The sequence below is a fragment of the Sorex araneus genome, chromosome 5 (genome assembly GCF_027595985.1).
Source record: "Sorex araneus isolate mSorAra2 chromosome 5, mSorAra2.pri, whole genome shotgun sequence".
In the NCBI taxonomy this organism is placed as follows: domain Eukaryota; kingdom Metazoa; phylum Chordata; class Mammalia; order Eulipotyphla; family Soricidae; genus Sorex; species Sorex araneus.
This window is the reverse complement of record NC_073306.1, coordinates 39,010,594-39,026,152: the sequence shown is the minus strand read 5'-3', so window position 1 is coordinate 39,026,152 and position 15,559 is coordinate 39,010,594. Positions and strand designations below refer to the sequence as shown.

The 15,559-nt window shown below is 62.8% G+C and overlaps 1 protein-coding gene across 2 annotated transcripts; it reads left to right on the top strand.

Moving 5' to 3' along the window:
• Window positions 1–2,584: 2,584 nt before the first annotated feature.
• On the top strand, window positions 2,585–10,866 carry ZC3H12A (zinc finger CCCH-type containing 12A). 2 transcript variants are annotated; one of them, XM_055139549.1, is made up of 6 exons: window positions 2,585–2,715; window positions 3,412–3,892; window positions 7,998–8,137; window positions 8,636–8,870; window positions 9,134–9,240; window positions 9,361–10,866. In XM_055139549.1, the coding sequence occupies exons 2-6, from the start codon at window positions 3,498–3,500 to the stop codon at window positions 10,212–10,214; spliced, it is 1,731 nt and encodes a 576-aa protein (XP_054995524.1). In that variant the 5' UTR covers window positions 2,585–2,715; window positions 3,412–3,497; the 3' UTR covers window positions 10,215–10,866. The 2 variants fall into 2 exon arrangements, with proteins under 2 accessions (XP_054995524.1, XP_012789451.2); XM_012933997.2 differs by lacking the exon at window positions 2,585–2,715 and having other exon boundaries at window positions 3,237–3,892.
• Window positions 10,867–15,559: the final 4,693 nt, after the last annotated feature.

The following is a 15,559-nucleotide window of genomic DNA, read 5'->3' as shown; positions in this document are numbered from 1 at the left end:
AAAAGACTCCATTTGCACAGTGTTAAAAATGTAAACGGGGCAGGGGTGGGGAGCTGGAGCAATAGCACAGTGGGGGTAGAGCGTTTGCCTTGCACGCAGCTGACCTGGGTTTGATTCCCAGCATATGGTCCCCTGAGCACCGCCAGAGGTAATTCCTGAGTGTAGAGCCAGGAGTAACCCCTGTGCATTGCTGTGTGTGACCCAAAAAGAAAAAGAATGTAAACAGGGGAGAGCGAAAGAGTATAGTGGGTAAGGCGATTGCCTTGCCGGTAGCCAAGCTGGGTTTGATCCAGCAACCCATATGGTCTCCTGAGCACAGAGCGAAAAATACATTCTGAGCACTGCTGTGCATGGAGGAAGGAAGGCAGGAAGGAAGGAAGGAAGGAAGGAAGGAAGGAAGGAAGGAAGGAAGGAAGGAAGGAAGGAAGGAAGGAGGGAAGGAAGGAAGGAAGGAAGGAGGGAGGGAGGGGAGAGAGATTGAGGCCAGAGCAATAAATAGCATAGTGGGTAAGGCACTTGCCTTGCTCACAGACAAGCAGGGTGTGATCCCTGACATTCCATAAGGTTCCCCGAGCCCACTAGGAGTGTTTCCTAAGTGCAGAGCTAGGAGTTACCCCTGAGCATTGCCAGAAGTGGGGCCCCCCATAAAAGGGAAGAAATGAATGTGATATTTAGAGTTTTCTACAAAGGAAATTCAAGGGAACGGCCACAATTTTAAGGGGATGAATAATGACAACAAAATTAGGCCAGAAGTGCTTCAGGATAAGGGCGAGGTTGGTTTGAGGGCACTGGAGGTGTTTTGTTTTGTTTTTTTTCTCTTTGGGTCACACCCAGCAATGCGGGGGGGGGGGGGGTTCTCCTGGCTCTGCACTCAGGAATTACTCCTGGCGGTGCTTGGGAGACCATATGGGATGCCGGGGATTGAACCCAGGTCGGCTGTGTGCAAGGCAAATGCCCTCCCCACTGTATTATCATTCCGGCCCCACTGGAGGGTTTTTTTTTTTCTTTCTGGGTCACACCCAACGATGCACAGGGGTCACTCCTGGCTCTGCACTCAGGAATTACCCCTGGCGGTGCTCGGGGGACCATATGGGATGCTGGGAATTGAACCCGGGTTGGCCATGTGCAAAACAAATGCCCTACCTGCTGTGCTATAGCTCCTGCCCCTTCACTGGAGGGTTTTAAAGGACTGGTCTAGGCCTATGTGGGGGTGGGGGGGAGGTTGGGGGCACACCTGGCAGTGCTGGGGACTCTTCCTGGCGCTGTGCTCGGGGATGCACTCCTGTCACTGCTCAGGGGACCGGAGGTGCTGGGAACAGAACTGGAGTTCAAACTGGCTCTTGCAAGGCAGGCGCCCCACCTGCTGTGCCATCACTCTGCTCTGGGCCCTTTTTATTTTTACACCCCCTTCCCTTCTCTCTGAGGATATTGTTTTGCTTTGCGTGGAGCCACACCTAGAAGTGTTCAGGGATTACTCCTGGCAGTCCTCAATATACTGGGGGCTGGGGTCGAGATGCGGGGGAACCGTATCAGGTGCCAGGGATCAAACCCAAGTCTGTTGTGAGCAGGTGCCTTGATCCCTGTTCTATCTCACTGGCCCCTGGGTCTGTGTTTGAAGTTACGGGATAAACCCATGGATACTGTACTACCCCTACTATCATTGCTTAAGTTGTGTATGCACACAGTGGCTTTTAGCAAAGAAACCGTTTGGTTTATAATACTGGTGCCTACGCTAACATGCCGGCGGTAAGGGAGAGAGACAGCAGAAGCAGTTGTGTGACACGTGGGAATGACTTTTGAGTGCTTTGGCTTCCCCAAACTGGTGAGCTGATGGCACTGTGGCACTGCCAGTGCTTTGCCTCCTAGTTTGCCTCCTAGTTTGTGGGCTCCTTTGTATACACACACACACACACACACACACACACACACACACACATCACAGCTGTGCCAAATCCTTTCTCCAAGGTTCCCCCACAGCCCTCCCGGGCAGGTGCTGGAGTGTGCAGGCTGCGAGGGTCCAGACGGAGTTGGCCTGGGAACTTAACAAGCATCCTCCTGGCGCTGCCTCCGGAGGGGAAGGGGCGCCCGAGCGTCCTCGGAGTGGGAGCACTCCGGGGAACACTGGCCTGCCCGCTGACCGTGTGATCGCGTTCAGGGAACACTGGCCTGTCCCTGGCTGGCTTTTCTGCCGCTGTCATTTGCTGGCCGTGCCTGCCAGCATTTCTCTCGCGGCGAGGTCATTTCAAGAAGGTACCTGGCCGTGGGGGCGGCCCGCCTCTGCCCGTCACCTGGCGAGCGCGCGGCCGTGCCAAGCCGCCTTTAGCGGCGCCCGGGGGCCACTCGGGGCCACGGTCGGTTGGGACGCACTCCGCAAATGGTCTTAGGTCGGGGGACTGACTCCCTTGGGCCCTGCCCGGGGACCCTGCGAGCCGGTCCCGGGCCGGGCGCCCGCGTCCTGCAGGTCGGCCTCGGCGGGGAGGGCGTGCGTCCGCGCCGGGGGAAGCCGGGGCTGCGAGCAGGGCGGCGCGGGGTGGGCCGGGCCGGCAGGGGCGGAGCAGGAAGGGGCGGTGGCCGCTCCGCCCCTGCCCGGCTTCCGCGTCGCGCTCCGCCACCTGCCCGCCCTCCCCAAGGCCCCGGCCGTAAAAAGGCGCTGCGGGCCCGGGCTCGGGCTCGGCCCCATGGAGACGCCGCCGGCCGCGGGTGGCGCCAGGCGCGGTGAGGAGCGCGCGGCGGGGCGGGGGTGCGGGGCGCGCGGCGGAAGGGGAGGGCAGGGGAGGGCTCCGGGGGCCCCTCTGGCCGGGGAGGGACGTGAGGCCGATCCCCGGCGGCCTCACCGGCCGTCGGACCCCCCCCTCCGTCCTTTCCCCCCCCCGCTCTCCTACTTACACCGAGTTTGGGGGGCTCCCCGGGCGCGCGGGGCTCGGGGTCGGCCCCGCGCCGCGTCACCGGCGGCCCAGCAGAGTTTCCCAGCAACTTTTCCCGGCCGCCGTTTCTCTGCGAAACTTGGCCCTCCCCGCCGGCCCGGCGCCTCTGGCCTGGGCCCGGAGCGCCCACGCCCCACCCGGGGGTTCCCTGGCCCCGCCCGGCCCGCGGCGGTGGGGGCGCGCCGAGGTCCTGCGAGGCCTCGCCGGGTTTCTGGGTCTCCGGACTTGGAGCGGGGGCCGGGGGTGGAGTCGTTCGGCCCAGGTCAAACCCTTGCGCCACCCGGGAACAGCTGGGAGAGCGTGAGCTAAAGTTCTCCGTGCTCGCGGTGGCTCGGGTTCAGCTCGGAGCTCACGGACACGCCGATCCCTGGCTGGGGGAACTTTGCGGCGCGCCCACGGGAGCAGTAGTGCGTGATGGCTCTGCTGACACGCGCTCCGCTGCAGAGCGCGCCCCGCCGCACCCCTGAGCCCCGTGATTTCCCTCCAGGAGCGGTGGCAGGTGCCTTGCCCAGGTCTGAGCTCTGAGTGACCGGTGGAGAGAAGCCCCCCCCCAGAAGACCCCCCACCCCCGCCATGAGTCTGTGGGACCTGGAAGACGGCCACAGCAGCCAAGGCACCGGCCGGCCAGCCCCGGCGCCCAGCCCGGACGAGGCATGGGCCGCGGAGATGCAGATGAAGGTGGATTTTTTCCGAAAGCTCGGCTACTCCTCTGCCGAGATCCACAGCGTCCTGCAGAAGCTGGGCGTCCAGGCTGACACCAACATGGTGCTGGGTGAACTGGTGAAGCATGGGTCAGCAGCCGAGCGCGAGCGCCAGGCCTCCCCAGACCCTGGCCCACAGCTCCCTCTGGTCCCTCGCGGAGGAGGGCCCCCCAAAGCGCCCACCCTGGAGCCCTCTCCCCCCGAAGAGGACAAGGACGGCAGTGACTTGAGACCTGTGGTCATCGATGGGAGCAACGTGGCCATGAGGTATGTGTCTCATCAGGGGCCAGAACCCTGCAGAGGGGCTGTGAAAGTGGCTCCGTGGCAGAAAGCCGTCTGGCACGGGCGAGTCCCTGGGTTCGAGCCCTGGCACGGGGCCAGAGAGATCCTGCGCAGAGGTTAAAGCACTTTCCTTACATGTGGCCGACCCCAATTCCATTCCCGGCACTGCCTCTCTGGTCCCCCAAGCACCACCAGGACTGACCCCCTGAGCACCCAGCTAGGAGTAATTCTGAGCGCTGCCCAAAAACCATGCCAGAAAAGTACCAGATGGTGGCCAGTGGCCGGGAATCGTGGCCAAGTGCCTCAGGCAGGGAGGCCATCGTTGTGTCCAGGAGGAGGAAGGGGCGTGTTTTTGGAGGTCCCACCGTGTGTCCGGCCGCGACTGTCATCCTTGCTGCTTCCTGGGACTGTTTGGGTTGAGAATGGACTTGCATGGGGACACGCCCGGTGCCTGGGAGAGCGCGGCAGTCCTGAGCATGAACACTGTCCGCCTGGGGCAGCAGGTGGGCACGTGGGAGGGTCAGCGTGTCCAGCCTCCAGCCTGTCCCCTCCTCTGAGCCTGGGGCCACCGGAGCCGTGAGTGCCCAGAACACATGCCCCCCCCCCCCTGCCTCCCCAGAGAGTCAGCGCTGCTGCCCCCCAGCCCCACAGGGGCTGTGACTGTGGCCGGCCTCTTGGCCCAAGGAATAGGCCCAGCTCCAAAGGAGACTCGGTGGCCTCCAGATCTGGCCTCAGGCATGTGGGCCTGACAGTAGCGTCAGGGATGTGGGGGGCTTGAGTCCCTCTGATGAAGGCAGGTCTGACCTCAGGGGCTCCCCAGGCCAACCCCCCAGAGTCGGCTTGCCCTGCCGGAGCCCCCAGGGGGTGTCGCTGACCCCAGGGAGCCCCGCCCTCTGGCTCTGCTTTCTCCCCGTTTCTCCAGTCAGCTGGTGAGTCAGGGCCTGGGTGGATCTTCACCAGGAAAAGTTCCTGTGGGTGTGAGCGGGGAGACCCCGACCTGGGGCCCGGAAGGCGCCTCCCTGGGCAGTCCAGGGCTGGCCCGGGTGGAGTGCAGGAGCCTCTTTGCCTCTTTGCTGCGGGGCAGGTCAGCTGTCTGGCTGGCCGGGGCCCCGGGCTTGTGAGCCTCTAGCTCCAGCCTCTCTGGAAGGGGCCACGGCTTGCTGGGAGTGGGAGGAAACCTTCTGTGTGTTTGGAGAGTTCGGGGTCCCCTCCTCATCCAAGGCGTGTGGCCGTGCTTGGGGCCCCAGTGGGGGGTAGGCGCTGACCCCTTCCTCTGGGGAGGGGTGGGGGGGAGCCATGTGCAGGGTGTGCTCCGATCCTGCAGGAGGAGGGGCTTGGGAGTGGGGAGGGGCCGCGGTGCAGGGGGTGGCCCCCAGAGTTTGCGCAAAGTTGTTGGGGGTTTCTGAGCTGGGGCTCAAGCCGGAGGGGAATTCCAGCCTGAGACTTCCTGTCTCAGCTGTTACTGGGTTCCTGCCCTGCCGCCCCTCCCCCCATCTGCCTGGCAGGCGGGCCGGCCCCCATCGTATGCAAATCGTGGGGAAATTCACCTCTGTTTCCTTCTAAGGGAATTTTTCTTCCTGCGCTGGGCCCAGATGGGGAGATAGTCTCACCCCGTGTGCCTGGCCGGACCTGCCCTCTGTCCTGGCAGGAGTCGGCTGAGCTGGAACCTCCTGGATACCAGCACCTCATCCCCCCCCCCCATCTTCCCCTTGTTGGCTGGCCCGGAGCAGGGGGAGGGCTGGGGGAGTTGCCAGGCCCACAGAACTGCAGCAGGGCTGTGAGAAGCCTCCCTCTGCCTTTTCAGTTTGTTTTGGGGCCACACCCGGCAGTGCTCAGGGCTTCCTTCTGGCTCTGTGCTCAGGGATCCCTCCTAACGGGGACCCGCCTGGGATGCCGGGCACTGAACCCAGGGTCCGTCCAGAGCAAGGCAGGTGCCCTCCCCGCGTGCTGTCCGGTGGCTCTGGCCCTGGAACTCCCCTCTGTCTTTCGTGCCCTGCAAATGTGACTGGCGGCTCACGAGGGCTGGAAGGAGGCGCTCCTGGCCTGGGCGGGCAGGGTCGGGACTGTCCCCTCGAGGGACTCCAACCAGAGAGTGCCCTGGAAGCTGGGCACCGCTGAGGCCACATGCAGCCGTGTGGCTCAGCTGGGACTCAGGGTCCCTAGGCGCGCTCCTGGCAGGACTGCCGTAGAGGGAGGGGCCACCGTGTCTGGGACAGGGCACCTACAGCCCGTCGCAGCTCTCGAGCCGCGTTCCTCGGGACCGTGGCCTGTCACTGGTGGCCAGATCATACGGTGGTATGCCCCCAGCATCCTGGCATCCCTTGCGGTCCTAGGGCCTGAAGCTGCTGGCTGCAATGGGCATGTGCCGGCGTTCACGTGCCCGTAGGAGCACTGGCTGCGGTGCAGATGGTATCTCGGAGGCAGCTGCACGGCAGGAGGGAGGCAGAGCCGAGGGCCCGGGGATGGAGGGAAGACAGAGGGGCATTGCGTGAAGACACACCAGGCAGGGAAGGCTTCTAGGAGGTGGTGCCGTGTTCCCCGAGTCCTCGAGGAGAAGGAGGGCCAGGCCGGTCACGTGCTTTCTCCTGCTTCTGTGCTGCCTCCCCTCAAAGCACTCAGGGCCCGACTCAGATCCGTGAGTTCTTTTTTCCCCGGATGCGGATGCGTCTCTGGTCTCGCTGTCCGAGCTCTGTCTCTGGTGCCACGCCAGGCGCCTTGGGCAGACACGGGGATCTGGGCTTCCTTTTCCACACAAGCCCTGAGGAGAAGCCCGGAGGCCCGTCCTGCATCCCCCTGGACCGAGCAGGCTCCGCTCGCCTGCGCTGCCCCCTGTGCTGTCCCCGTGGCCGGCTTTGGGCCTTCCTGGGCATCCCTGCGGAGAAGGGTGGGGTCTGTCCTGTCCCCTCCCCTCCTGGGAGCCTGAGCACTTGGCTGTGGTCACGGTTTCTCCTGCAGAAGGGGGGAGGTGGGGCAGGCAGGCCCCAGGACACAGGTCTGGGTGCTCAGTGCTCCCCGCCTCACCCCCACCTCCCCGCCCACCCACCCGCCCGGCCTCACTGTCCCCAGCTGTCCCGTAGCCCCGCACCCTCTTCCCGCGCTCACGCCCCCATAGTCAGCCACAGGATGTGGTTGGCCCTGGACTTGTCTCTTTTGCGTAACGTTGGTTCTGTTCATTTTGCCAAATCAGTCTGAGTTGTACCAACGGGGGTGTGCGAGACCGGGGCTGTCGGGAAGGGACTCCCCCCCACACACACACAGGGGACACCTGCCAGTGCCCCTCCCTCCCGGCAAAGCAGTCGCCACCGCCTCCCTGCCTGGCGCCTCCAGCACCCAAGAAGAGGAGCCCAGGGCCCTCTGAGGAGTTCGTGGACTTTGGGCCCGTTTTCCGGAGAGAAACTGAGGGAGGGCGGGGCTGCTGTCCAGGTCCATTTCCCACTGGCCTCCTAGCAATGCTGGGGTGTCGGCCCCGCTCCTCTGGGGAGGGGTCAGCGAGCAATAGACAGGGCGGGGCCGTGTTTGGGGGAATCTGCTGTCTTGGGAGGAAGTGCCAGGTCCTTTCCCTTTCACACTGACAGGCTCCTGCGCCCGCCCGCGCCCTGTCCCCGCCCACCCCTGTTCTGTCTCTGCTGCTGAAGGCCCCTTGGCCTCCTCCTCCGGCCCTGGCCCTGGGTTCTGCAGGCTGGACTTTAATCCCCTGGACTCCAGGGCGGCCGCCAGAGCGGGAGGGGTGGGTGGTGACTCAGGCCGCCCGTGGCCGTGTGGCCGTGTGTCCCCAGCCCTGGCACCCGGGCGGGGCAGGAACCAGAGTCTCCCTAGGCCTTTCCCCACCCCCAGGTGTGTTGCAAGGGCCCGGCACCCCCGCCCCCCGCCCCACGTGGGGAGTGTGGGGAGCGGCGAGGCCGGATTCCTGGGCGGCTCCTCTCTGGCGGGACATGGGAGCCCAGGGAAAGTCCCCGTCGGGCCATCCCGGCAGGCCAGGCGGGCGAGTGCTGTGCCGAGCAGCAGGGCGGGCCGAGGGACCTCGGGCTGAGCCACCCCCCGCCCCCTCGGGCATGGGGCCTGTCCGACCTGTCCCCTCCTCCCGCCCCAGCCACGGGAACAAGGAGGTCTTCTCCTGCCGGGGCATCCTGCTGGCGGTGAACTGGTTCCTGGAGCGGGGCCACGCGGACATCACGGTGTTCGTCCCGTCCTGGAGGAAGGAGCAGCCGAGGCCGGACGTGCCCATCACAGGTGAGCGGCTTCTCCCGCGCCTCTGGTGGCCACCTAGACACTGGTTCTGTCCTCAGCCCCACGTCCCAGTGACGGGGCCACCGCTGGGACCTGGATGTTCCCTGCCCCCGCCCAGAGCAAACTCCTGGGGGTAAAGACCGAATTCCCGTCCCTCGGGGAGCTTAGTCTGGACGGTGCAGGGGAAACCCAGGACATTCTGCACCCCTGGGCTTGGCCACAGACCCTTTAGGGATGGGCAGGGCGGCTGCACCCCTGGCTCAGCAGACCCGACACCTGAGGAGACGGAGGGGGCCGGCTCTGCACCAGGCACCCCTGCTGAGCGGGACCTGCCGGGCCCTTCTCTGGGGTGCCCCGACACTAATGGCAGGTGAGGGGCTGGCAGTGGAGTGTCCGGGCAGAACCGGTTCCGGTGGGCCTGGAGTCAGGCGCCCTGGGCTGGCTTCCAGCCTGGGGTCCTGACTCGCGCCCTGGCCTCTGCCCCCCTCCCCCGCCCCCCAGACCAGCACATCCTGCGGGAGCTGGAGAAGAAGAAGATCCTGGTGTTCACGCCCTCGCGGCGCGTGGGGGGCAAGCGGGTGGTGTGCTACGACGACCGCTTCATCGTCAAGCTGGCCTACGAGTCCGACGGCGTGGTGGTCTCCAACGACACCTACCGCGACCTGCAGGGCGAGCGGCAGGAGTGGAAGCGCTTCATCGAGGAGCGGCTGCTCATGTACTCCTTCGTCAACGACAAGTGCGTTGCCCGCCTGGACGGCCGGAGGGGTTCGGGGGGTGGGGGGGAGGCAGAGATTTCATCTGGGCCCCCGAAGTGGTAGTGAGCAGGTGTGGTCGGTGGTCCCAGGCCACCCTCGGGTGCCCAGCGGGACGGGCGCTCTGATTCCCAGCCCCCCCACGTGGCCACCCTGTCTGTCGTCAGGCCCTCCGCCTTCCCACTGGCCGTCCCACCCTGCCCCCTCAGCAGGGGGACGTCCTCCCTCATGTCCTCCACTTCCACAGGTTCATGCCCCCCGATGACCCCTTGGGCCGCCATGGGCCAAGCCTGGACAATTTCCTGCGGAAGAAGCCACTCCCGGCGGAGCACCGGAAGCAGCCCTGTCCCTACGGTGAGCGCCTCCCTCCGCCTCCTTCCTTCCCACGAAGCCTGTCCCTGCCGCCTGAGTCTTGGGGGCTGCCCCACCCCCTCCCACCCCCCCTGCTCAGACCCCCCCTGCATTCCCTTCCAGGGAGGAAGTGCACCTATGGGATCAAGTGCCGGTTCTTCCACCCCGAGCGTCCCAGCCGGCCCCAGCGCTCCGTGGCCGACGAGCTGCGTGCCAACGCCCTCCTCGTGCCCCCGAGGGCCGTGGGCAAGGACAAGAGCGGCCGCCGGCCCTCCCCTTCACCCCAGCCCGGCTCTCTGACCACAGAGCGTGAGGACGGGAAGAAGGTGGGGGTCCAGGCGTCCCCAGGGCCCCACCGGGAGGGTCTGACACAGACCTTCGCCCCAGCCAGCAGGAGCCTCCCGCCCAGCGGGGGCAGCTATGGGCCCACGGACTGGGTCCCGCAGACGCTGGACTCCCTCCCGTACACCTCCCAGGACTGCCTGGACTCCGGCATCGGTTCCCTGGAGAGCCAGATGTCGGAACTGTGGGTGGGGCGTGGAGGCAGCTCTGGGGAGCCCGGCCCGCTGCGGGGCCCGTACCCCGGGTACAGCCCCTATGGGGCTGAGCCCCTGGCCCCCTCGGCCTTCCCTGCCGTTAGACGGCCTGTGGGCACCGGCCACTTCAGTGTCCCTGCCGACTACGCGCCCCCATCGGCCGCCTTTCCGCCCCGAGAGTACTGGTCAGAGCCCTACCAGCTGCCGCCCCCCACCCCCGTGCTGCAGGAGCCCCCCACGCCAGGCCCCGGGGTCGACAGGGGCTCGTGGGCCGGGGTGGGCAGCCTGGCCAAGGAGCGAGCCAGCGTGTACACCAAGCTGTGCGGTGTCTTCCCCCAACACCTGGTGGAGGCGGTGATGGGGCGCTTCCCACAGCTCCTGGACCCCCAGCAGCTGGCCGCCGAGATCGTCTCATACAAGTGCCCACACCTTGCTGAGTAAGCTGCGCGGGTGGCCCCTCCGGCCTTCCCAGGCCCGCACCGTGCCCCACCCTGCGGGCAGCATGCAGGGAGCTTTCGAGTTGGGAAGGGAACCCACAAACCAAAGATACTGTAGGATTGGCTCTGGCCTACGCTGCGCCCCTCGCTGTCTGCCCGAGCGGGTGCGGGCCAGGGACGATCACCCTGTTGATGCACATTGTATCTCTGTAGTTTAAGGAGACGCTGCCGGTAACGGCCGTCAGTCCGTGGCTGAAGCCCAAACCCACCTTTCTCTCAGAGGACGGGGAGGGAGGCGGGGGGACCGGGGAGCAGAGGCCTGGGTTGGGGGCCCAGTGCGAGACCCCCCTCCCTCCACCCCGTCCTGTCCCTGGGATGCCGGCCTTAACTGGCTAGTTGGGCACCGTGTGCCTGCCCTGCTGCAAGGGCCCCTCTCTAAGCCAATGAGGTCTCGACAGCGCCCTCTCCTGGGCATGAGGCTTCATGTTAGTAAGCAAGATGCTTCTTAATAACCGATCTCTGTCTCCCTGTCTGCCCATCCTGCCCTCCCCTGTACTTGGAGCCACGGCACCCTTCACCGAGGCTGGGGGACACGGGGGTGTGAAATGTTCCAAGCAGAACATCTTTGTCTCCCTTAACACGTCAATAAAGTACAGTGTGAGCCCTTTGAAGACACGCTGGTCCTAGCTGTGTGGCCCTGCCTTCGCGTGGCTTGCTTGGGAGGAAGGGGTCCGAGCCTCAGCTGGGCTGGAGAGAGGTGGCCAGGACACATGGGGCGGGGGGCGGGGGGTGGCACTGGGGATGGGACTCAGCAGGAGGATGAAAGGCTTGGATCCTGGGGCTACACTGTGGGAAGGCTGGCTGAGACTAACGCGAAAGATGGGAAAGGATGAGATAGGTGGAGAGAGAAAGTATGTGGGGGGAGGGGCATGATGAGATAGGTGGAGAGAGAGAAAGTATGTGGGGGGAGGGGCACTATTTCTGTGGTACCTACCAGGTGTGGTCGAGCCTTAGAGCAGTTTTGTTTCTTTTTTTTTTTTTTAATCGGGGAGGGGGGCTGGAGCAATAGCACAGCGGGTAGGGGTAGGGCATTTGCCTTGCACACAGCTGACCTGGGTTCGATTCCCAGCATCCCATATGGTCCCCTGAGCACTGCCGGGATAATTCCTGAGTGCAGAACCAGGAGTAACCCCTGTGCATTGCTGGGTGTGACCCAAAAAGAAAAAAAAATCGGGGATGGGGGGTTTGGCCACACCCACTGATGCTGGGATTCCTCCTGGGTGTTGCTTGGCTACGGGTCCAGCAGTGCCCAGGGGACCACGCCATGCTGAGACGACCAGCCACATGCAAGCCTCCAGATGAGTAGTTTTCAAGTGGCTGGCCTGTGAACTGGTTGCAGGCCTGCAGAGATTTTCAGCCAAGCCACAAAAAGTGATTGTGGCTTGACTGCTGGCTTCCAGCTGCCCTGTAGAAAGTCGGGAAACCTCTCCTCAGCCCCAGGTGGCAGAGCAAACAGGTGGCCAGTGGCCCTGGTCCAAATTCCACAGACCCATCATCCATCAACAGCCCCAGGGGCAGGGGGCCGACTCCCCGCCTGGGACCGTTTCCTCATCGGTGGGTGAGTGGGGTAACACCTCTCTTGGCTGGGGATTGAGGGGAGCTCATGAGATTAGGGGCTTCTTCGGGGTCTGCCCTGCGCCTAGCACTTAGGTCAATAGAAGGTCATTCGTGGCTTCTGGGGCTCACTGTCCTCTGCCCGTCGCTCCTGCTTTCTCTCTCACAAGAAGCGGCCAGGGAGGGTGTGCTGCTTGGGGATGAGACGGGAATAAAAACAACAAATGTCCAATATTTTAACTGAAAAAGTAGGCTACCAGGTGATCCCCTCACACACAGTATCAGCAGGGAACATGGAAAAAGTCCTCTTGATAGTTAGGTTCCATTTGTCCCTCCTGTTCATGAAGCTCTGGATAGCTTTTGGGCTTTGAGTCACACCCAGTGATGCCCCTGCAGTTCTGGGGACTGACTGAATCCAGTCGCGTATGCAAAGCATATGCTCCAACCCTATGGGCACTCAGCCTGAACAGCTTTTTTTTTTTTTTTTTCCAAAGAAACTACTTTTGCAGGGCTGAAGCGATAGCACAGCAGGCAGGGCGCTCGCCTTGCACACAGCTGGCCCTCGTTTGATGCCCCAACACTCCAGATGGTCCCCCGAGCACAGCCAGGAGTGATTACTGAGTGCAGAGCTAGGAGGAAACCCCTGAGCATCGCTCGGTGTGACCCAAGCTCCCTCCCCCTCCAAAAAAAAGGGAGGGAGGGAAAGATACCACTTTGGCAGGGCGGCTGCGCCAGTTGGAGCCACACAGGCCACCTCCCTGGGTGTCAGGCACTTCGCTCTCCCCTGAACCAGCTCAAGGCAGGCTGCCCAGAGGTTCTGTGGAGGAGAGTCTAGCCAGTGTCACTCCCCAAGCCTGTGGCATGCCCTTCAGGAGCCTCATGTGGCTTCCAGACTACTTGAGAGATTGTGCCCACACACAGAAATTTTGTCTTAAAAGTTTAGAAAAGTTTTCCCAATCAAGAACTGTAGAAGCTAGGGCTGGAGCGATAGCACAGCGGGTAGGGCGTTTGCCTTACATGCGGCCGACCCGGATTTGATTCCCAGCATCCCATATGGTCCTCCGAGCACCGCCAGGAGTAACTCCTGAGTGGATGAGCTAGGAGTAACCTCTGTGCATTGCCAAGTGTGACTCCCTCCCCCCCCCCCAAAAAAAATAAAGAACTGTAGGTGCTAGAGAAATAATATAGCAGGTAGGGTGCTTGCCTTGTATTGCCAACTCAGGTTTGATCCCTGGCACCCTGTATGGTCTCCAAAAAGCCACCAGGAGTAATTCCTGAACGTAGAATCAGTGGTCCAGGTATGGCCCAAAGGAGAGAAGAAAAAAAAAAACACTTAAAAAAAACCCCAAAACCCAAAACTCTAGTTTGGGATCCAGGCCGTATAGGGATTAAGTCACTTGCTTTGCACACAGTTGACCCAGTTCAATCCCCAGCACCACATAAGGCATGCAGTTCATTCTCAGCACTGGCAGTGTCCAGTGGTTTGTCCCAGTTCCCACAAAGGACACACAGGCTGAGCCCGAGGTAGAGGACAGGAGCAGGGACAGTACGGGACACTGGTGTGCAGTGACTCAGAGAACCGTGAGTGGAAGGGAGGCGGTGGGGGTGCCCTAAGCCCTGCCCTCACAGGCCTCTCGGGTTTACAACATGCCCACGGGTCCCTTAAACGTGGCAGCTGGGATGACCACCTCCAAGTCCCCTCTGCATACTGCCGTGGAGCTGAAAGGGTGGCCTGGAAGAAGAGGTGCACACTTGCCCCTGCTCCCAGGGCACCCGGCAGCTGGGGCTCACTCTTGGACATCTGCCGCTTGTGCTTTGGGGAGTGGTGAGGGAGTCTGTAAGGCTACGGTGGGCTGTGGGCCCAGACTGGCTACGACTGCGCCCGGCCCTGCCGGTCCACTTCCAGGCACCAGCCGGGGCTGAGCTCCCCGAGGACTGAGTCAGCCAAACTGCCCCTGTGCTGCCCAGCAGCTTGGATCTGGCTGGACCAGATCAAATCTCCCTCCCAGCCTCTTTCTCAATCTGGCTTCTGGGCAGAGGCACGGGGAGGCTGCCAGGCCCAATGCCCGAGATCTTCCCCATGACGTGGGTTCTAACTGCAAAGTCCTCCCTCCCACCTTCTGGAAGCTCTGTTCCCTCCCCCACCCCACCCCACCCCACCCCCCGCCCTGGAAAAGGGACACGATGATCCTGGCCACCTCTAGAGGGACTGAGAGGACATTTCCGTTCCCATGGTGGTGACCGAGGCCAGGCAAGGCAGGGGAGGAGGGGAGCGGGCCGCAGGTGGCTGCCCTGCCGGCTCTTCCTCCTCAGCCTTTCCTGGTTACAGGAGCGGAGCCGCTGCTGGGGAAACCAGGGAGTGTGTAAATTCCAGATGGCTGGGAAACCAGCAGCCTGGTTAGATGCAGCCGGGCCTCCTTCCAGCCCTTCCCCGAGCCCCAAGGCTGCCCCACCCCCAGCCTGACCCTGAGTCTCCCCCAAATTCTGTCCCAGAGACAAGTCAACCTCCCTTGGGTGCAGGATGACTAGGGAAAGGAGCCCCCAGGCGCGTGAAGTTCCCCCCAGCCATGTCCTGCCCACCTGGCCCGTGAGGAGACCCAACTGTTCCCAAAACTCATTTTTTTTTCTTTTTTTGGCTTTTGGGTCACACCCAGCAATACTCAGGGGTTACTCCTGGCTCTGCACTTAGGAATTCCTCCTGTCGGTGCTTAGGGGACCATAGGGGATGCTGGGGACCAAACTGGGTTGGCCCCGTGCCAGGCAAATGTTCTACCCACTGTGCTATCGCTTTGCACTTGCCCGCCCCCCACCCCGCCTCCTGCCCCACAAAGAAACTCTCGAGCCCAGACACTGGCATACCTTGCCTTGCATGCAGGAGTTCTGTCCCTGGCACTGGCACCACCATAAAAAGGGTCTGGGGTCCTAAAGAGTAGGCACAGGAGAGCTGTGGGTTTGTAGGGACACCCCCGCACCAGGGCTGCCAACACCCCCAAGGATTCTGGGAAGAGGTCATTCACTCACTGCCACAGCCTCTTCCTCCCTCTTCTCGCCAGCAAACTTCTGCTTCCTCCTCTCCAAGTCTCTGGAAGACCCAGGTTTGTCCTACACCGAAGGGCAAGGCCCTTGCTGGAAGGCAGTGGGGGGCTACCAGTGAGTTAGCAACAGAAAAACAGGTCCAGATAGACATAATCTGGGGCTGCCATCAGCCTGAACTCTGTCCCAGCTGATCTGTGGGGGATCCTGCCCCCCCAGTAACTCTAGCATTTTGCCCTAGGCCTGCCTTCTCAAACCTCTGGCTTGTGACCGTGGCGAGTGGGTGGGGTGAGGGCGGTGAGTAAGCCTGCGCTGGGCCCTCCTAGTTCATAGGAAGGGTGTGGGGAGATTTGGCTAAAGCAGACAGGAAGTAGAGCCCTACAATTAAGGAAACCAATGTCATCCCAGGCCATGGTATGTAAATTCTGACGAGTTCTTCCTGGAGGGGAAGGCGGTCCCAGGCTGTCACTCTGGGGAGGTGGCTTCTTGGAGCCAATCTCAAGGCTGCTGCTAGAGAACTTGATCTGCTGCGCCAGGGACAGATCCAAGGGCTCTTGGAACAAACTGCCTTGCTAAGGCCAGAGGTGCGCAAGGTGCCCTTCCTGCCACCTGCTGGCACCGCCTGGTACTACTGCCTGTGGAGCAAGAGGCCACATAGGACCAGAAAACCACACTCCAAAAAGAAACAATATGGAAAGGGTT